The sequence below is a fragment of the Mangifera indica genome, chromosome 3 (assembly GCF_011075055.1).
Source record: "Mangifera indica cultivar Alphonso chromosome 3, CATAS_Mindica_2.1, whole genome shotgun sequence".
Classification (NCBI taxonomy): domain Eukaryota; kingdom Viridiplantae; phylum Streptophyta; class Magnoliopsida; order Sapindales; family Anacardiaceae; genus Mangifera; species Mangifera indica.
The window spans coordinates 2,584,804-2,607,101 of record NC_058139.1 but is presented as its reverse complement, the minus strand read 5'-3'; the positions used below and the strand labels follow the sequence as shown (position 1 = coordinate 2,607,101).

The following is a 22,298-nucleotide window of genomic DNA, read 5'->3' as shown; positions in this document are numbered from 1 at the left end:
GGCTAGTGGATGCCACGTTCAATTGGCAGATGGTAGATGGCTGAAACAACTGGAAAGCCTACAATTTGTTCGAGTTAGATTAGCTATATCAACTACTTAAACAAATATCCCATGTCATTTTATTTATCGTCTCTAAATATTTGGATTTGGTATGTATTCCAATCTTATTATGCTATTCAATTTTTTACTTAAGTTTTAATTTTAATTTAAAATCACATTCACAACAGATGAAAAATTTAAACATTTATTTATGAATTAACTATCGTTTAAATTTTTAATTAAAAATAGGGGTAAAATTATCATTTTATCTTTAAATCTTAAACTAAAAAAAAATTATATTTTTTTTTTTTAGTTTGAAAAACTCACATTTACCCTCTATGATTAAATTTCGAAAAATTTACATTTTCCTCCTTTCCAGGTTTCATCTCTAATAACTTAGAGAATTGACTGACAATCAGGAAGAAGCAAAGGTCTTTTACGACGAAGGATGTCCCTTCATTATTCAGATCAAGAAGACTCAACGAAAGACAACGCTTTGTCATCCTTCGTCGTCGTTGAGTCTTCTAAACAACAAAAACTTGGCTATGACAACAAAGACTTGATGATAACGAAGGATAATGCTTCATCATCATTTGTTGTTATATCTAAACAGCTTTCTTTCGTAGCTAGATTTGAGAGATAGATGAAAAATGTCAGATGTCGATCAAAATGAAAACCATAGGGGTGAAATATAAAGTTTTCAAACTTTGAGATATGTTAAAGTTTAGTTTTTAAAATTTGGGAGAGGAGAAATGATATAGATTTCAAAATTTTAGGGTTTATAGATAAAATAATAATTTTATTCTTATCTCTAACTAAAAATTTGAATAATAATTAGTCTATAAATAAGTATTTAAATTTTTTATTTATGATGAATATAAATTCAAAATTAGACTAAATTTTGAAACTTTTTCCTGACTTTTTAAAGTCACCGCTTTATATTTACTTTATCTTTACAGCTTTACATCTTCACTTGTCTTTCGTATTGGATAAGTTTTTCACTAAATCTTTTTATTCCTATTATATTTTGAAATATAAAATATCTTTTTTGAACTTTTAATTTTGAAGATGGTGGGTTGATATGGTATTTATTGTTAAATTAAGAGCTTTTAGGATTTTATAGCCAGGTTTTTTAATCAGACCTATGGGTTGTAATGAGAAAAAAATAGTATTTTAATCTTGTATTTTTTGGTCAAAACTATAGTTTTAACCAATAAATATATGGCCAATGTATAAAGAAAACTATTAGTCAAGTATTGGTCGAATTTGGCCAACAGAAAAATGTCCATCTGATAAAAAAAAAAAAAAGAGTTTTGGTTGAATTAGTCTAAATTTGACTCAATTTATTTGATACATTTGCACAAGTTCTATATAGATATCATTATTCTAACCAAATTCTATTAAAATTTAAAATTTAGGGTTTTTTTTTTACGGGTATATTTATTAATAAAATTATATGTATTCATTTTAAGTAAATAAATTAATATATATTTATCTATATCATTATGTGATTAATTAATTTTAAATTATAGATAAAATAATACTTAATTATATATAATAAATATAATATTTATTTATTTATATATTTAAAATAAATATGTAGAATAGTCATGCTATCTAAGCAATGTTGGACTGACATTTCATTCAATCACAGCCAATCAATTAGATGTTGTCTCCGAAAATTGCGGGAACACATTATGGACTTTGAAGACGAACAAGAAAAGTGAAGTAGCAGCCCAAGATCCGAACTTGAAGCAAGTTACACATGGATGGCCCAGAAACCCTGTAAATCAGAGAGAGCTGAGGATAGAGGCCAGAGGTGAGAGGCATGTTCCACCATTTTTGCAGTCAAATATCATGTTGGTTGGCACCCTTTTTCTGAAGCAGTTCATGATTTTCCAGTTCATTTTTGGCGAGAAGTCATTGCATTGGGCCCAAAGACATCCATCGCCACTACACTTGTGCATTCAAAGTCTTTGGATTCAGCCATATACCAAACCACATTTATGGCTTTTCAATTTCCTGTAAGGATGGGCACAGCTCTAATTAGCCACCAGTTCAGCAATAATTCAAGATAATGAGTGCCCATGAACAGAACTCTGCTTTTTATACAGTAGTAGAAGAAGAGCAATTCAATTAAGAACTGATAGGTTTGAATGAAAATGCAGAACACAGGCACAGATTGTTCTGATTTTTTCAAGAAACGTCCAAGAAATCTGGATGTATTGTAGAGGTAATACTATATGAGATATGAAGACAAAGGTAATACTATATAGAACGTCAAGCAGCATTCCTATGCTGAATCCTTGCTAGGATTTGTTTAGATGAACAATGGTGCAATGTTGAGATATTTCTAGGCTTGAAGCCACAATGATGCTGGTACTTGATTAATTTCTTAACCGTGTCTGTACTAGCTGTGAAAACCCTTTTGACCTGCTACAAAATACAGTCAAATTGCAGTAGCAGTAATTTCCTGCCTAGCTGTGAATGTGCATGTGGATCATCATTCTTCTAAGCTTTTGTGGGAGTGAAGCAACCCATTATAATTCCTATACCAGTTAGAAATACTCTACAATTTCTTACTGTTTCTGTGGGCTCTCTGCTGTTGAAAATGGAGACATCATTATCCTTTCCCGCCTTTGAAGTTAATTTACTAGGCAAATCTCTGTGCAGAATATTTATTCCCCCATACATCCTTTAACTGCAGCTTTAATTTTCACCTCAGGCATGCTCCTCTCAGCTACTATAGTTTTGTCTACCCATAGATACAATTAATATTAAGTTGTTTCAGACTTAATTGTATGTATGTTTGCCGAGATTTCTGTAGTCTGAGAGGCTGGCCCTCAGAGCCATTAAATAATTTTCTGCAATTTCACCTACAAGTCTTTTCAAATTCATTTATAGTTTCATCTACCCCCTAATTAATAAGTTATTCACTAACAGATAAAATAGTACTAGATTTATTTATCATACTTTTTCTTGTCAGTGGCACGACAAATCAAGAGTCAAGATCAAGCTTATTGTACTCGAAATCCAGCTTAACTGGGATATCATATGCAACTTCATATCTAATAACATCACAGCGATAATCAAGCTCTTAAAATGCAATCCGATTCAGTCTGATAATTGATAAGATGATGGGAAATATCATTGACAGGATAAATTATTATCAAGATTCTCCTCACGCTGAGAAAACGTTTTTCATGAAACAGTTAGATAACATCTGTTTTTGAAGATTAACAAAGAAAACTTGAAAACCCTTTTCAACATTTTTGAAAATACAGAAGGGATCATCAGCCATTGACGTGGATAATAGAGAAATCTAGTTGTGCACAATGGCCTAGTAGTGAGAATAGGATATCTGGTTAAGTCTTTCAGGTCAAAAGAGAAGCATCTCATCATATGAATTTCTACAGAGTTTTGGCTTCTTATTAACTCAGATCTTCAATTTGTATATTATTTTCTTTGCTAACTACTTTCTGTGCCTTTCGATTTTCGTGTCAGATTCCAAATACGTCCAAACTTAATTTGCCGTTTTCCACACTGATTTGGAACACGATGCTGTGGTTTTCCAGTAACTAGATATTATAAAATTAAACTTTCTTACTTAATCTTATTTAGCACCCCCATAAATATCCATTTAAGATACCCCTCAAGTTGACCTTTTTATGGTTTTGTTGTGTCATAAATCTGTCTTAATCTCTTCGTATCTCCTTGTTTCAAATGAATGTTTTAGCTTGATCAATATATATACTTGCATATAAAGATCAGTTTATTTATGTTGATAATTAATAATATATATGTCAGATATATAGGCCTGCTTTTCTTTGTAAAGGAGAGCTTGGCCAGAAAAGCAAGTATGCAAAATTTGTTAAAGAGCAGAGGTCCTCCTGCTTATTTATTATTCCCATTTCTGTGATCCTATCGCTCTGTGAATAGACAATTCAATATACCATGAGTAGTACTATTCTCTGCTTCTTCTTCTTCCTCTTCTTATCACTTTCCTTTTTCAATGTAAGAACTATTCTTCAATCTTGTTCTAGATCTCAATTGCATCATTTTTTGCTTCAAATATATATTTATGTATCACTCTGACTTTTGCAGGTTTATTGTGATGGAGCAAGTGAAACAAAGCTAAACACTTCATTTCGAGACAACCCATTTACATCAAAAGCATCACTGATCCGTTACTGGAACACCCACATTTCCAGCGACCTTCCTAAACCGCCACCATTTCTTCTCTCAAAAGCTTCTCCACTAAACGTCATTGATTTAGCGAAACTCACCAAAGTTGCCACTGAAAACTCTCTATCTTTGCACCTTGATGCCTTTTGTTCCTTAGCCAATTTGATATGCTCATTTGACTCACAAGCATATACATTCAAACATACCAGCCAAGACGCTAACTTTGCAGTTTATACCAGTAGGAACTTTGTAAACTATGGCAGCGGACGACTCGGCGGAGTCGACTCGTTTAAGAATTACTCAGAAGGGATAAACCAGCCCAATGACTCGTTCAAGAAATACAGTAAAGATGGAACTGGACATAGTGAGGACTTCACCAGCTATGGTAAAGACGGTAACATTGCCAATGAGAACTTCGCCGGGTATGGTCCAGGAGCCAACGGTGGCTCAGGTCAGTTCACGAGCTACGCAGCCCAAGTCAATGTCCCCAACCTACGGTTCACAAGCTATGACTCGGATGACAACAACCACAAACTCAAATTCACAAGCTATAGCGATGAAACAAATTCCGGAGCTGAAACATTTATCAGCTATGGGAAGAATGGAAATGCTGGTCCAACTGATTTCACTGGCTACGGTGTAAACTCAAACACGGTGGGGTCGGGTTTTACAGGCTATGGTGAGTCAGGAAATGCACCGAATGACACATTTACAAGTTATGGTGACTCAGGAAACAACCCACATAACACATTTAAGAGTTATGGGCTCGGTTCAAACTCGGGGGTCAGTAGCTTTTCAAGTTATAGAGATAGTGCCAATGTTGGTGATGACTCTTTTCAATCTTACGCCAGAAATGCAAATTCAGGTAAAGCGAATTTCGCAAATTATGGGAAAACATTCAACCTAGGAAATGATACATTCAAAGAATATGGTATAGGATCAAAGGGTCTAACTAGGGTTGGGTTCAAAAGCTATGGCTTGGACCGTTCATTCAAGGGCTATGCTAAGAATGTTGCCACATTTTCTGGTTATAGCAACACAGGTGGCTCTTCACGTCAGAGTGGCAATCTTGCGAAAAGATGGGTTGAACCAGGTAAATTTTTCAGGGAAGCCATGCTGAAGCAGGGGAATGTCATGGCAATGCCCGACATAAGGGATAAAATGCCAAAAAGGTCATTTTTGCCGCGACCGATTTTGTCTAAATTACCATTTTCAACTTCAGAGTTACCCCGGTTGAAGGAAATATTCAAGGTAAAAGACAACTCGAGCACAGAGGCGGTGATGGTGAGCTCACTGGCAGAGTGCGAGAGGGCTCCGAGCCAGGGTGAGACCAAACGGTGCGTGGGCTCAATGGAAGACATGATAGACTTTGCCACGTCAGTGTTGGGTCAAAAGGTTGTGGCTAGGACAACAGAGAGTGTGAATGGTTCAAAGCAAAGAGTGATGATGGGCTCAGTGAGAGGAATCAACACTGGGAAAGTGACCAAATCAGTGTCTTGTCATCAGAGTTTGTACCCCTATCTTCTGTATTATTGTCATTCTGTGCCCAAGGTTAGGGTTTACGAGGTTGACATACTTGATGCGGAGAGCAAAGAGAAGATTAATCATGGTGTTGCCATTTGTCATATTGACACATCAGCTTGGAGCCCGACGCACGGGGCCTTTGTGGCACTTGGCTCCAGCCCGGGTCAGATTGAAGTCTGCCACTGGATCTTCGAAAACGATCTGACTTGGACCATTGCAGATTGATCCAGGACTAGTGCCTTCATTTTCATTTATTGTATTAGCCATATGTGCTTATAAATTCATGTTTGTCATTGAGTGGACGAAGTTGAATTCTTTCTTTCAGCTTCCTATTTGGCTTGTGATTGTCATGGAGCTTTCTGATAACTTATTGATAGTTTATTCCAATATTTTCCCATGATCCAACTATTTTTGATGTCTTAAAATATACAACAAAAGTGAAAGATTGCAGAAAGTTAAAGGCTGAATATGATTTAGAAGGAACAAAATCAAAGTTGGTTAGCGAGTTACGTAATTAGGGCTAAAGCACATACATATAGAGAGATGCAAAGGACAGATGCACAGATAATATATAGAATTACCCGGCGGTATTTGATTGAAGGTATCAGCCCCATAGATATCCAAGATATGCTTGCGGTCCAGAACCCAAATTGCCAGAGGAATTGAGTGTTGTAAATTGGAGTTGGTAAAGAGGAATAAAAGATTAGTAAAGTGAGCATGTAGTGTAACTTGTAGTGCGGTCAAAAGTAAAGAGCACAGACAGACAGCAGCTTTGAGTGAACTTCAAGAAATGCATCTTCTAAGTGCTGGCTCTGCTGGTTTCTTCTTTGGTCATCACTGTTGATTTTGATCATGGTTCATCACAATCCCATAAGCATAAAAGACATAAATTTCATCAGGCAAAGCTATTGGACCCCACCACTAATGGGGCCCCTTTTAAAGCATGCGAAAAAATGAACTCATCAGTGTACTTTTTAATAACAGCCATCCATGCCCATTTTAGATCATCAAAACTGCACCAGCCTTACATTGGTGTCTAGTCGACATGGTCTACTCTGCTTCATTCCAGTTATTCTTGAATGGTTCAAGCCTCAAAAATGACGATGTGACTGACAACTCTACAAACACACAAGACTGTCCATCAATTACCAAAAAGAAACCTCAAAATGAAATGTTACTGACAGTTGTAGCCATTGGTGCCTCCACTCCACAATGGAACCGAAATAAGCTTGGTGGAGCTTGGACTGCTTTAGTTAATGCCTTAATGGACAGTTTTCAAATGGGACCTGTAATATAAACAGCACTTTTCTAAAATCCTAAACATGTGAAAATCTAATCCACAGTGATCGGGAACAAAAGAAATCTCATAGAATTCATAAGCATTCTCCTGTGGAAGTATGCAATCTGGCAAGATTGATTTTTAAAGTAGAACGTGGGCTAAACCATGACCATGCTTTCCATGTTCTTATGTCCAAATTTTCCAAGAAATTAGGCATCTTCCATGCTAGATGTCATAATTGTGGATTTGTGGTCACTGGTCAATGGTCATACTGTTCGATCACCATTTCAAGACTTTCATTGTCTCCTCTAATTTGACCAGGAAAATTGATGCTTCATGAGTTATATGCAGACAAATGTTTACTGATCAACACAAAGAAGCTCGCAATATTTTTGTTTTAACTGAAAAAAAAAAAAATGTCTGTATTACGGTGGACCCATACAAATAACTGGAAGAGGATAAGGTTTAGTCTTTGCAAGAGAAGAGATGGTATGGTGTCTGAAATAGCAGCCAAAAATGTTAACAATAACTAATTGTACTGCCATTGCTACTAACACTACTGCAACATCTCCATTACTGTCTTCATTATCAGCCATTCAAAATCCTCACGGTTCCTTCAAACCAATTTACCGGCGCCATCTCTTAACTGCACTAACACTCTCCATCTCCTTCACTTGGCAGCCAAATTCATTTATCCTGCAGGTTGCCGATGCCCGTGGCCTCTTCCAAATGCCTCCAGTTCGTCTCACCAACCGGTAATAATTTATCAGAAATTTGGTTTCTTTATTTCGTTAATTTAGTTTTTTCTCCGTTTGGTTTCTGAGAAAATTGAAGAACAAAGAGAGGAAAATGGAATAAATGAATCAGTATTGCATACCCTAAATTAATCTACTTTTGAATTTTATTGTGCCCCAGTTGTTGAATTTGGATAACTAAGTATAAGGAATGCGTTTAGTTGGGTTAATTTTATTCAACGAATTCTGGTATAGTTAACCTAAGTTTGGCTTTAAAGTGGCACCTCTGAATGAATGTTAAAAATTCATCCATTTCGTTTTCTAATTTGTTGAGGGTGTGCAAGATACTATTTGGTGAGGGCTGGGGAGTCCGAATTTGAGAGCTTCGGGATAATTAATACGAACCCAGTTGCAAAAACATCTGTAGATAATGGGTTATCAGAGATAGGGAAGAAGCAGACAGTGAGGGCTGCTTTTGAGTTGCAGTCCATGGGGGCCTGTGAAAGGGGTTGCTGGATTTGGCCTTCTATTACTCAGAGAGCTTACCAGGCAGCTGAGATTATCGCCTCTATAAATGGAATCAGTCGAAGGTAAGCTTATTAGTATTGCTTTCTTATTTCATTTGTGATGAATTTTGGATCGGGAAACAGGTGAATCATCGATGTTCTTAGAAACATATATAAGATGGAATTGTAATTTTTTCTTTCCACTTCTTTGAAACCAATTGGATAGTCAAATGAGCTCACAATCTGGTTTCTTGTTGTAACAACAATTGATAATAGTGTCTCAAGGATCTTCTTATGATATTTAGTTGCTTTCAATTGGTGCAAACTGCTATGCAATCTGCAGTTATATAGTTCCTGAGTACAGCTTCTTGGATGCTCGTGGATTGGGAGCTTACGAAGGCAAGAAATTGGAATCTGTTTCGGAAGTAAGTTCTTTAACTTTCTTCCTGCTACGAATGAGAGACGCGACTGCCATGTAGTTGTTATTATTAGTTACTAGACCACTCAAATTATACTCTTTGATAAGGCCCATTACAGAGTAGGATAGTTGTCTAGCAAAAAGAAGCCTGACCCCCAGTGTTTTGAGCCACATAGACGTTGTAGAAAAGTATTTATGTGCAACTGCTTTCATCAAAATGTTTCAGATATATGCATCAGATGGCATTTCTACAACTATTAAGCCTCCTCCAATAGATGATGGAACCCCAAACGAGAGTGTTGCAGATGTGTTTGTTCGTGTTACACAGCTCATGTCAATTCTTGAGACACAGTACTCAGAAGACACAGTGATTATTGTCTCACCTGATTCTGACAATTTAACAATACTTCAAGCTGGATTAACAGGTCTTGACCTTCGAAGGTAACGTTACAGCTGCTTTTCATCTTTATCTAGTATAAATGTATATTGACAATTTGTTTTTCCATTTTATTTCAGGCATAGTGAACTTTCCTTTGCCCCAGGGGAAGTTAGATTTGTTGATGCCAATAGCATACCCACTTACCATCAACCTGCATCTGCTATTTATAAATGTTTAAATCCACCAAACTGTAATTGACAGTAAATCTTTACTAAATCTGTATATACACAAAAGAATTGAAGAATTGAAATGAATCTCGAGCTGCAGCTGCTTGACTATCTTCTCTTAGGTTTTATCATCATCATCATCATCATAATGTACCCAGGTAGATGATTACTTGCTTTTATTTGTCAAAATGTTAATACCAGTCATACAAACCAAATAGCATTTTAATACACCGTTACTCTGAGATTATATATTGCCATGAACTGGATAACCCATTTGAGATAGTTTTTATGGAAGTGACACGCTAGTCATTAATTGGAGGCCTGGAGCTTAAAAAACTGCAATTAGTTTGCTCTAATATCGCAGCTTCTGTTCAAATTTGGTCCTTTTATTCACCCCTGCTTCTAAATTATATGCACATGTGTTCCGCTGCATTCAAATCTTAAAATTCTACTTTTGAAAAATGAAAGGATAACAATTTCAGCTGGAGGATTTGTGGGGGGAAAATAGACATTAGGTGTCACAAACTGTGATTTGTGCCATTGAAAGTTAAGTTTGCTTAGTAGTAAGTATTAAAATCAAACTGTTAATAAAATGAAAAAGGATGGATCACTGAAGGCACAGATTCAGGACTTCAGATTAGATTTTTATGAAGATCCTTCCACGAAAAAAGATCAAGAGGGCATAGAAGACAGCAGTGACGATAAAGACGTGACCATAAAGGCACATAAAGAAGAAGAAAGGGAAGATTCACAACCTGTCAATTAAGACCAAGGAAGACCCGTGAGAACTAGGATAACTCCAAAAAGGTTAAAAGACTTCGTATTGAACTACACCAATAGCTTTGCCCCCTGCAACTTTGATCCCTTTATTCATGCCTCAAGTTTATGGTAAGATCCTTAAACATTCGTTCAAGTTGAATGTCAATGTAAGACTTTTAGACAAATTTCATATCAGTAAAATGTAAGACATGTATATGGTTTCTATCTAAACATATATATACTGAGTATGTAAGATAGAAACCAAAACTAAAATTTGCGGAATATTAAACACTAACCTCTGACCATTGCTTGACGATTTAATGTAGAATAATCCTCTGGAAACTGTTTGTAAGTTTTTGTCTTCCAAGTAATTTCTTTTTTACACAGAATAGTATATGTGTTTTTTTCAAAAAAAGCTCACCCAATGACCCTTTTTGCAACCTTAAATAAGCATTCTCCCATCAAGAATGCAACGACAATGTGTGGAGTTATGGATCATGTTTTGTAACTCCCTTTTAGTTAATATGTGGCTGTTACAATATTCTTAATGCAGAAGAGAAAACTGACATTCTCTCACTTAGTCTATAACCCACAACTCTGATTATTAAAGTAAAGAAATAAAATACACGAATCATGACGATAAGTCCTCTAAGAATGAGTATTATCTTCCATGTATCACGATGTATTCATTCATTTATAACTTAATGAATAAACTTTATGTTTATTTAAGGTCTAAACTTGATTATTTTCTCAACCAAAATAGGCACATAAAAATAAGAAAAACTAATTAATTTAAAAAACTGAATAATTTTATTATAGAAAATGTATATACATCAAATCACATGATGCAACCAACTCCCATCACAATTACAATATGAGACTAACTCTCATTCGCTCTACATGATTCTTAAAACTTTTTGGTCGCATGTTTTGTGTCAAAGGATCAATAATCATCAATTCAATGCTGACGTGTTCAATAACCACTTTATTCTCTTTTACACGTTCCTTAATAGGTAAATACTTAATGTCGATATGTTTACTTCGACTACTACTTTTATTATTTTTAGCTAAGAAAATAGTAGTTGAATTGTCACAATAGATTTTTATCGCTTTAGAAATAGAATCCACAATCCTAAGCCCAAATATGGAACTCTTCAACCATACACTATGTGATGTAGCCTCAAAACAAGAAATGAACTCAACCTCCATGGTAGATGTAGCAATCAATGACTGTTTGACACTCATCTAAGATAGGGTTCTGTCGACAAACAAGAAAATATATCCAAATGTTGATTTTCTTGAATCAACACAACCAGCAAAATCCTAATCAAAGTAACCAACTACCTATAAATTATCGGTCTGTTTATATATAAGCATGTATTCTTTGGTCTTATGAAGGTATCGTATCACTTTCTTTGTAGCTCTCCAGTGGCCTATATTTGGGTTACTCTGATATCTTCTTAACATCCCAACAGCAAATGCAATGTCAGGTCTTGTGCAAACCTGAGCATATATAAGGCTTCCAACAGCTAAAACATAAGGAATGTTCTGCATTTGTTCCTTTTCAATTTCATTTTTAGGGTATTGGTTCAAATTGAACTTATCACCCTTCACAATTGGTGTTATACTTGGTGAACAATCTTTCATCCGAAGTCTCTCTAAAACTTTTATGATATAGGTTTTTTGAGATAGACTTAGTATACCTTGAGGTCTGTTCCTATGAATCTTAATGCCAATGACATAAGGCACCTCATCCATATCCTTCATATCAAAGTTTTTAGAGAGGAATTGTTTCACCTCATAAAACAACTCTTTATCATTGGTTGCAAGTAATATATCATCCACATATAGAACAAAGAAACAAATTTTACTCCCACTAACCTTCTAGTATATACATTGATCCATTATATTCTCTTTAAAACTAAAAGAAGAAATAATCTCATGAAATTTCAAATACCATTAACAGGATGTTTGTTTCAATCTATATATGGACTTCTTAAGCTTGCACACCAAATGCTCACCATCACTAGAGGAGAATCCTTCAGGTTGTTTCATATATATCTCTTCCTCTAGATCTCCATTGAGGAATGTCGTTTTCACATCCATTTGATGTAGTTGTAAGTCAAAATGGGCTAATAATGTCATTATAATACGAAAAGAATTTTTCTTAGATACAAGAAAAAAGTCTTCGTGTAATCGATTCCCTCATTTTGAGTGAAACTCTTTGCAACGAGTCTTGCTTTATATCTCTTGATATTACCTAATGAGTCTTTTTTTGTTTTAAAGACTCGTTTACACCCAATGACTTTTGCCTCATTAGGTAACTTGACAAGATCCCAGACTCCATTACTCTTCATAGATTCCATTTCATCTTTCATATCATTGTACCATAAAATAGATTTACTACAATCCATTGCTTGTGAAAACGTAACAGAATCATTTTCGGCTCCTAAATTATGGTCAATTTCTTGTAAATACATTATATAATTATTAGAAATAACTGATTTCCTAATTCTAGTTGATTTTCTTGATGTCGTATCAACATCCTCTTGTGGAGCGGAGTGTACAACTGATGATTCAACAGTATCAACAACTTGTGGAACTTCATTAATTGGTTATTCAACATCTATTTGAACTTAAGGGGTGTTGTAAATAACAACCAATATATTACTCAAAACTGGTGGTTGAGTATATGAATGATCTTTCTCATAAACTAAGTCATGAGATTGATCGCTCCCACTAATTAAGTCATTCTCAAGAAATTTTACATTTTGAGATTCCACAATTCTAGTGCTATGTGATGGACAATAAAATTTATAACCCTTAGACTTTTCGGCATATCCAATGAAATAACCACGTATAGTTCTTAGGTCTAATTTCTTCTCATGTGGATTATAAACTCTTACTTCAGATGGGCATCCCCAAACACTTATATGTCATAAACTCAGTTCTCAACCTTCAAATAACTCAAATGGTGTTTTAGAAACAACCTTGGTTGGAACTCGGTTCAATATATATATTGTCGTTTTAAAAGCTTCAACCCCCAGTGATTTATGAAGTTTGGAGCTACTAAGTATACTCTGCACCATGTCCAATAGAGTTCGGTTTCTTTTTTCTGCTACACCATTTTGGTCTGGAGAACCAGACATAGTGTATTGGGTAACAATCTTATTTTCTTTAAGAAACCTTGCAAATAGACAAAGTGTTTATCCATCATAAGTGTATTTACCATAATATTCTCCACCTTTATCTGATCTCACGATTTTAATTTGTTTTTCATATTGTTTCTTTACTTCTGCCTTGAAAACATTAAAGGCATCTAATGTTTCATTCTTGTTATGAAGCAAATAGAGATACATGTATCGTGAATAATCATCAATAAATGAGATGAAGTATTTTTGACCATAAACATCCATATCAGGACAACAAATATTTGTATGTATGATTTTTAATATGTCTGAACTTCTCTTGGCACCTTTCTTTGACTTGTTGGTTTGTTTTCCTTTTATACAATCCACATAAGTATCAAAGTCAGTAAAATCTAGAGTATTTAGTACCCCATCATTCACTAACCTTTTAACTCTTTCTATAAAGATATATCACAATCTCCGATGTCATAACATAGAGAAATTTTCATTCATAATACTCCTTTTAATACTAGCATTATTTTGAACATGCATCAAATTAAATAAAACATTGTTTTGTAAATGAATTCGAAACAAACCATCAGACGATGTATCATTTCCTACAACTGCAGATTTATAAATCAAACTAAATATAGTTTCATTAAATGTAAAGGAAAATCTAAAGGGTATAAGTCTTGAAATAGAAATCAAGTTTCTAGAGAAACTTGGAATATAAAAAGTCTATTCTAAATCCAATACAAAACCAAAATCTAAAACTAATCTGCATGTTTCGACTGTTTCCACATATGAACTCATCTAATTTCCTGAATAAATGCTCTGTTCACTGGCTATCGACTTCCTTTGTTTAGAAAGCCCTACAAGGTATTTGAAATATGGATTGTAAAACCAGAATCAATTCACCGAGTGTTATGAAAAACATCAATCATATTAGATTCATCACATACAAGTGAGATTGAATTACCTTTCTTTTCAAGTTAAACTTTAAACTTAATGTAATCCTTTTTCACATGTCCTTTCTTTTTACAGAAAAAACATTTGGACGCCTTCTTAAATTCAGGCTGATTGAATATTTTATCATTTCCCTTATATTTAGTTTGGTTCTTCTTCTTCTTCCCTTGTGTAACCATATGTGCACTTTCACCCATTTCAATCAACACCCTTCCTTCCTCTTGTACACACATGGTTGAAAGTTCATTGATTGACCATTTTTCTTTGTGTGTGTTATAAGAGATTTTAAAAGGTCCGTATTGTTGTGGAAGAGAATTCAGAATGAAATGCACAGGGAAAGATTCAAGCATCTCAATCTCAGGAGCCTTAAACTGAGTCGTAATATCCCTCATTTGCATGATGTGTTGACACACAACTCTAACACTGGTGAGCTTCATTGACGAAAACTTTGTCATAAGAGTGCTGACAAATGCTTTATCTGAAGACTTAAATTGTTCATCAATAGCCTTTAGTAATTGTCTAACATTATTACACTCAGGGATTGAACCATGAATACTACCAAATATGCGTGTCCTAATGAACATCATACTCAAGCGATTAGATTGCTCCCAATATTCATAGAGGGCAATTTCAGCTTGAATGCTAGTTTCTGTAGTTGTAGGTGGTTCATCCTTCCTAATAGCATAACCAATGTCCATGCACCCTAATTGGAGAAGAATTCTCTCATTTCAAATTTTACAATTGTCACCACTCAAAATAGGAATATCACATGCATTAACAGAGAAATTCACAGGTTGAATAACTGCAAATAAATATTAACATACATGTTTAAGTCACAAAATTTGGAGCAATCAAAATTTATATCATGTTTTACCAATGTATAAACATGCTGCAAATATATAAACCACATAACATAAAAACTGCTTGTGGGCTAAGTTTTTAATTTAAATAGGTTTATATACAAATATATAAAGTGTATGATGAAACTATCAAATTATATTTTTTTCTTAATTCCTGTGGGTAGATTAAGAAAAATAATTTGCTATTTCATCATAATTAATCACATAAATATAATACAAATTCTTGTGGCATAAGATTTATCATATTTACAATAATTAATTATAATTGATGTCATATAACTAAATGTGATCTTAGGATACTCAATGTATAACCTTGACATAATCAAAGATGTTATGGCTATTTTATGATCAATCAAAATTAAACTAATTATATGACATCTAATTTTATGCATATAATCCTTAAGAAATTATTTAAAGTATAATTTCATTTAAACCAAAATTATGCAAAAAAATTAACCATATAAACAATATTAAATTATTTAATAAACACTAAAAATTGGATAAATAAAACTTAAATTATCCAATTAGAAAATAATTTTAGCAAAAACATACTATACAAATATGTTTTATTAAGGCCAAAATGTATAATATTAAATTCACAAGCCTTTGGTACCAAAAAACCAAAGTATGTGGAAAGGGTGAAATCTTAATTCCGCTATACATAAATTTAATAAACAAACTACAATAAATGTATATTATGCAGTTGAATAACCTAGTGATTTTATTTTTCATGGCAGCGGAAGGTCACGGGCTCAAGCAAATTAAAAGGTAAAATTTTATGAAAACCAAAACTAAAACGTATAAGATAATAAGTTGTCCAAGATCCCCAACAAAATGAAAGGGGCTTGATGGCAAATCGCTCACCCAAAATCCTGTGCTTTATGGTCTGGGTTCAAAACGCGGGAGTAGGATTGAACTTTTTCATTTTTATTAAAGCATATGAACGACATGTCATCCGCTGCAAATGAATGCGTATGACATGTCGTCTGAAGATCGTCCCTGACCTCCAGCCGGGTCAAGATTCGGGTCGACCGACCCGGTTTCAGACCCGTATACATTTTGCACTCTAAATCAGCCTACAAAACTCCGATTTTGACGTTCCATATATCAAAATTCTCATTTTTTGATGTAGAATTCATATAAATGAAAATTTTAAACAAAAAAAAAACCAACAGCCAATTTTCTATTTCTAAAGAAGGGATAACATAAAATTTTGCATGTAATACACATCAAAGCAAGGAAGATGCATAAAATTCTCTCTGATACCAAATTTAAGACATGTATATGGTCTCTGTATAAACATATATATACTGAGTATGCAAGATAGAAACCAAAACTAAAATTTGCAGAATATTAAACACTAATCTCCGGCCATTGCTTGACGATTTGATGCAGAATAATCCTTTGAAAATTGCTTGTAAGTTTTTGTCTTCCAGATGATTTCTTTTTCACACAGAATGTTATATGTGTTTTTTTAAGAAAAAGCTCACCTAGGAACCCTTTTTGCAACTTTAAATAAGCATTCTCCCATCAAGAATGCAACATGGAGTTATGAACCACGTTTTGCAACTCTCAGACCGCGTTTTGTAACTCCCTTTTAGTAAATATGTGGCTGTTACAATATTTTTAATGCAGAAGAGAAAACCGTCATAAAACACAGAAGAAATATTGGGTATGAATGTGTATCTCACATCATTTAAAAATAAGAAGTTGAAATCGGTTAAATAACATGTAAGCTCTTTAAGTTGTTAAGATATGTTTTAGGTTGAAGTCTATTGGACTGAGGGATCTTATAGCCAAATCTAATGATCTCATTGTAGAGAGTTCAACACCTACAACATTTAAGGAGGCTGTGCAAAATCCGGCAAAGACTAACCCTTGGTAGTGGGTAGGGGCAAAAATCATTGCTTAGGGATACATTCAAGTACATGAGCTTGACTTTAATGAAACTTTTGCGCCAGCAGCAAAATGTCAAATGTTTAGTAAGATCCCGCAAGGACTTGACAATCAAAGACATCTGCAACTTGCATAATGGGTTAGGATGTAACTTACATCAATGGTTTGACAAGCTCTCTATCGCATTATTACTTGAATATGGTTTCATACAAAGTTTTTCAAACAGTGCTTTGTGTACCATGACCAATAAAATAAAGAGAGAAAAAAGACTGTAATCCTGTATATAGATGATTTGATGATTGCAGTTAATAACAACTGGAATTCTGAGCATCTATCTACAATATTGCTTTCATATCAAAGATTTGGGGCCCTTGCATTACTTCTTTGGCTTAGAAGTGAAACGGACCAAAGAATGAATTTACTTGAGTAAACAAAGTATGCTCGACATATTGTGGAGGAAGTAGGACAAGAAGATGCGAAAGCTGCCGTAACTCCAATACTACAACAACATGGGCTCTCAGCTGAAGTGGGAAATTTTCTAGAGGTTGCTTCAACATATTAAAGCATTAGGGTGGCTCACTTATCTCACCTTTACAAGATCAGATTTAACACATAAGATACATCTGCTCCGTGTGTTTTTACAAAAGGCCAAACAACCCCATGTGGACTTGGCAAGGAGAATGGTTCCCTACATTCGCTCAACTACTACAAAAGGAATTTTTTAATCCTAAAGGCAATAAGCTTAAATTGCAGCCTATTGGCACTCCAATCTCCAGGAAATATTACAGATTCAATTGCATGACTGGAAAATAATTTAACTAAATATCTTCTTCCCTTTTTTCCCTTTGAATATTTCTTTCATGTTATCTATTTACTTTTGTTACCCGATTAGATTTTGTTTTCCCAATAGAGAAAGGAATTCTTCAAACGTTTTTCATGCGTCTATATATTCTGTGAGCCATATTAATAGTTTCACTGTAGAAAAGTTTGAATCCGCGTGTTTCCATGATTAAGATGAAGAGAAAGGAGATGGGAGGACGGAATGTTTTGGCCGGTCTATAAAAACAGCAATGACCTCGCATGTTACGTACGCTTTAGATTTCTTCTCATGTAATGTGTCCGTACACTAGTTTGAACTTCAATCTTCTTCATTATTTTCCGTTAGTCATGTAACCAATCTTCTCTATTTCAAACTAGAAATATAATACAATACATTCATCATAATATTAATAAAATATTATAGAATTTATTTTTGTACATTGAGGTACAACTTAAAAGAGCCCCAAAATTACCAAACGTGTTTTAAAGTTCTTTTGAAAGCTCCCAAAGGCCAAATTTGGAGTTCAGTACGTAGGAAAAAAGTGGTCGGTGAAAGGGAAAATTAAAGATTAAAAGAACAGAGAGAAAAGTCAAGGTCAAGAAAAGAAATGGAGAACAAACCCCAGATGATATGAAAACGTAGTCAGAGGGATTTTCAAGTGTATTATTAAGTTTACCATGTTACTACAGGGCCCACCTCGTCATATCTTCATCTTCAACTCGCATTCCTCCCTCTGAGGTTTCGTATGCTGTTTCCCCTCTTCATTTCTTGCCTATATATAATACATTCTACTTGGCTTACATTTGGAATCCTTACTCTACTTCTCACAAACCTCTCTCTGCTCTTCTGGGATTTTCTTTCTTCCTTTCTTTCTTTTTTTTTTTCTGTTTGTTGTGTTGTGTAATTAGAGTGAGAGCGAAGAGATGAAGGCAAAAATGAGTGACCAGTCGTCCAAACTTGATCGAAAAGTTATTGAAAGGAATCGGAGAAATCACATGAAAACTTTATGCTTCAAGCTTGCTTCTCTCCTTCCTTCTCAACATACCAAAACCTCCAAGGTATATTATTATTCCTCTTCTTACCTCTCACTCACTCTCTCTCACACTCTTAACTGCACTAATTGAAACTTAAAACTCTAAAATTCTGCACTGAATCATAACCCTTTCTCCCATGAATAAAATTACAACTTAAATTGAAGAGAAAAGCTCAATCTTTGTCAATACCATTTCGTAAGTCACTGAGTCCCTAAGCAACTGTGAAGAAGAAATTAATCAGCTTTAGCATTTCCTTTATTTTCCCATGGCAGTGCTTTCTTTTAAGGAACTCCTTTTATAGTCCCTTCTGTCTTCCATATAATCAATAATTTACACTATCAGCACAGAATTTTTAATTAACAATGTGGCTCTGAAATCAATTTTCATTTCTATGCTAATCTATATTGATAAGATAATTAACTCTCATCAAAATTATTGTTTCTTCTTCCTGAAAGAGACAAAATATATAGAGATAGATTTTTTTTTTATGTCAATATTTCATCTCTGTAAGTAGGTCCCTTACTTCGTTTCCCCAGGGCCACAAGAAATTTATAGCCGCAAATTCAGTAAAATAGATGTTATGAATCTATTCGAAGCCTCATCTATTCCACGTATTTAGCAATAATTTTAAAGGTTTTTCTTTCAAAGAATTATTCATGCAGTAAGAAACATTAATGTCTGGGTATTATTTGCACACAGATTTTCAGTGAAGGGATTGATTATTATTACTATAACATGTTACAGTTGCCTCCCACCGACCATATTCCTATTCATAACTTTTGTTTTTCCTTACGAATCAGTGGATGATTTTTCTTTTCAACTTTTTCAGGATATGCTATCACAACAAGATCAGCTCGACCTTGCTGCAGCCTACATAAAGCAGCTACGAGATAGAATAGAAAAACTAAAGGAGATGAGAGAAGAAGCAACGAAGTCAACAAAAACGTCTAATAGTAACATAACCGATACAACGAATATCGGTTTAAGATTACCCCTGGTTGAATTAAGAGAAGTTGGTCCTACTATTGAAGTGGTTTTGATAACTGGGCTGCAAAAAAACTTTATGTTATATGAAGTTATTAGTATCCTCGAGGAAGAAGGAGCTGAAGTTGTCAATGCTAGTTTTTCTACCTTGGGTGATAAGCTTTTCCACTCAATACATGCCCAGGTGAGTGATACTGTGAATGTTGATTAATTCTTAGTAATAAATTTCCACTCATAAATGCATCATTAGACTGACTTTAATTAATCAAATTTGTAGGTTAAAATTTCTAGAGTTGGTGTAGAGACTTCAAGAGTCTGCCAAAGGTTGCAGGAATTGGTTTACTCATGAAGTAAATCGTTTCTGAAGAAATCAGCACCTATGCGATATCGATGAAGGACAAAACCAAGTTAATAAATTAATGGAGGTTATCTGTTGATTTTGCTGTTGGCTGGCTTCCTGAAGATCTGATAGTGACGATATGCAAGGCAATTTCGATCAATGAACTATGCATATTTAAGAGGAAACAAATGTAGCCTACTTTTCGTTAATCAAGTCTGTTATGGTTTTACCTCCTCTACGTAAGAAAATTATTTTGTGTAATTTCTCTCTGGTTAATCAGAAGAAGTGCAGCATTATTAGTAGATTTTGTACCACTACGTTGGCCATATTGTAGTTTTCATGCAAGAACTTTTAGCTATGTATTGTCACATCTTCAATTCCATGGCACAAAATATGGCCGAAGTAAATATATCAACAGAAAAAATTTCTAAAAAGAACTAGATTTATGATCCCAGAAGCAAGTATTCATCGTTCCAAAAAAAGAAATTACCATCTCGATGACCCTTTTCTCAAAATTGAATCAATCATATTAATCAAATAAAACTTTAGATTTAATAACTAATCTGACAAAGCATTGATGACTAACCTAACTGAACTATCGCTCTTTTTCGGAGCAGTCTGCAGAATGCATGATAGCAATAGTAATTCCTTGTAAGACTGGAGAATTTTCACCAACGTCAGCCACGCCGGGGCCAAATTTTTTTCCTTTGGAAGTGTAATTTTCAAAAATCAATTTAAAAGGTTGCATTCATATTAATAAGGCTAAAGTTCCAAATTCAACAAATGAGAAGGTCAAAAAGTCAAACTGAATATTTAGGAATGAAAATGAAAAAATAACTAGTTGACCACAAAATAAAATTTGAAATTTTTATCAGAAAATCTCATTAATTGAATTAAAATACAATAATTTCTATTTAATTATGAAATTAAAAACAGTTATTTTTAATTTTTTATTTAAAAAATTATTAGTCTATATTATATTGACATCCCACTTAAAAGCTTAAGAATTCAATATAAGTTAGACCAATAAGGCAGCTCACATGAAACTTGTTTTTATTTTTTCAAACATTCAGCCATACAAAGAGCAATACTACTCATACGCATTTTTTTTTTTTATAATTTGAATACACAAATTATGTGTCATCTTATAATTTGATATTATATTATCAAGTAGTGTTATATGCATAATTTTATGTATAAATAACGTGTCATCATATAATTGAATAGTTAAAAATTAAAGATAAAATAACACTCGATTACATAATGACACAGCGTTACTTGCTCATATAGTTTTATTGTATTTTATCTTTAATTCAAAATCATCTACTCATATAATAGCATATCATCTGTATAAGTGGATGATTTTGTTCCACAATTTTATTGAATTGTATATAACATATAAATAAATAAGACAAAACCATTATGGATAGGTTTGTCTTGAACAACTGAGCAATTGTCTTGTTTTAAATGAGACAAAAGTGTGAGTGGAACACATGATTCAAGATTTCAAAGTTTGTGAAGAGAGGTAACATGCATGCATGCATGTATGTATAAATATTGTTGTCATCCTCCTCCATTTTAATCCATGCTCAACTTTTGGCTTAGCTTGAGATTTTTTTTGGGTTGAGGTAGCAAATTTTATCCTGAAAAGGATGTTGAGGTAGCAAATTTTCCTTTGGATTTTCCATAAATGAAATGGTCCCCAACTCCCAACTACTTCTTCGGAGACAAAATTCTTACATCACATGAAAAATAAAGAACTTAAATGACTGAAAAAGCTTATTTCCAGAACCAGGTTAAGAAAAATAGACAAGTGATTAATGAAGGGCCACAATTAATTATGTACGAGTACGACAGATCCCTGGATGACTCCAAATACAGTGATAGTGATTAAAGAAAATCAGTTTTGACCTGAACGTAAAAATTAATAACATTGGCCTGAAGTTGTTTTCTGAATATAAAAGTTTGAAAAAAATGGCATATGGGTTCAAACAAGAGAGAAGAAGATGAAGAAGAAGGCAACATAAGGTGAGTCCCACTGAATACTTATAGAAAATGTGCAAGGCAACTGGTCATAGTCAAGGTAATACTGATTATATATAACGTTGTTATTAACTCATCCTTGACGTTGGACTGGAAAGAGATGGATGAAATATCATCAGCTTACGCAGGTTCTCAGAACTTCATTTTCATTTGATATATGTATTTGCATTTGCATAT

General features: G+C 33.9%; 3 protein-coding genes across 4 annotated transcripts; all 3 read left to right on the top strand.

Annotated features, from left to right (window-relative positions):
• The first annotated feature begins 3,350 nt into the window (after positions 1 to 3,350).
• On the top strand, positions 3,351 to 6,135 carry LOC123210575 (polygalacturonase 1 beta-like protein 2). The gene is made up of 2 exons (XM_044629018.1): positions 3,351 to 4,053; positions 4,144 to 6,135. The coding sequence occupies exons 1-2, from the start codon at positions 3,994 to 3,996 to the stop codon at positions 5,971 to 5,973; spliced, it is 1,890 nt and encodes a 629-aa protein (XP_044484953.1). The 5' UTR covers positions 3,351 to 3,993; the 3' UTR covers positions 5,974 to 6,135.
• Positions 6,136 to 7,367: 1,232 nt separating this feature from the next.
• On the top strand, positions 7,368 to 9,402 carry LOC123210855. Of its 2 annotated transcripts, none has more exons than XM_044629346.1 (5): positions 7,368 to 7,782; positions 8,106 to 8,351; positions 8,611 to 8,692; positions 8,912 to 9,126; positions 9,202 to 9,402. In XM_044629346.1, exons 1-5 carry the CDS (start codon positions 7,544 to 7,546, stop codon positions 9,320 to 9,322), a joined length of 903 nt encoding a protein of 300 aa, XP_044485281.1. In that variant the 5' UTR covers positions 7,368 to 7,543; the 3' UTR covers positions 9,323 to 9,402. The 2 variants fall into 2 exon arrangements, with proteins under 2 accessions (XP_044485281.1, XP_044485282.1); XM_044629347.1 differs by having other exon boundaries at positions 7,601 to 7,782; positions 8,096 to 8,351.
• A 9,110-nt stretch (positions 9,403 to 18,512) lies between these two features.
• LOC123210587 (transcription factor bHLH162-like) lies at positions 18,513 to 20,455 on the top strand. The gene is made up of 3 exons (XM_044629042.1): positions 18,513 to 18,778; positions 19,584 to 19,922; positions 20,016 to 20,455. Exons 1-3 carry the CDS (start codon positions 18,644 to 18,646, stop codon positions 20,085 to 20,087), a joined length of 546 nt encoding a protein of 181 aa, XP_044484977.1. The 5' UTR covers positions 18,513 to 18,643; the 3' UTR covers positions 20,088 to 20,455.
• The last annotated feature ends 1,843 nt before the right edge of the window (positions 20,456 to 22,298 follow it).

Excerpts from the sequence above, each read along its gene's own strand:
- LOC123210855 (XM_044629346.1), top strand. The coding sequence starts at position 7,544 with ATGTTAACAATAACTAATTGTACTGCCATTGCTACTAACACTACTGCA. Across the intron at positions 7,783-8,105 it reads CCAGTTCGTCTCACCAACCG|ATACTATTTGGTGAGGGCTG; the intron begins GTAATAATTTAT and ends AGGGTGTGCAAG. Across the intron at positions 8,352-8,610 it reads ATAAATGGAATCAGTCGAAG|TTATATAGTTCCTGAGTACA; the intron begins GTAAGCTTATTA and ends TGCAATCTGCAG.
- LOC123210575 (XM_044629018.1), top strand. The coding sequence starts at position 3,994 with ATGAGTAGTACTATTCTCTGCTTCTTCTTCTTCCTCTTCTTATCACTT. Across the intron at positions 4,054-4,143 it reads TATCACTTTCCTTTTTCAAT|GTTTATTGTGATGGAGCAAG; the intron begins GTAAGAACTATT and ends TGACTTTTGCAG.
- LOC123210587 (XM_044629042.1), top strand. The coding sequence starts at position 18,644 with ATGAAGGCAAAAATGAGTGACCAGTCGTCCAAACTTGATCGAAAAGTT. Across the intron at positions 18,779-19,583 it reads AACATACCAAAACCTCCAAG|GATATGCTATCACAACAAGA; the intron begins GTATATTATTAT and ends CAACTTTTTCAG. Across the intron at positions 19,923-20,015 it reads TCCACTCAATACATGCCCAG|GTTAAAATTTCTAGAGTTGG; the intron begins GTGAGTGATACT and ends TCAAATTTGTAG.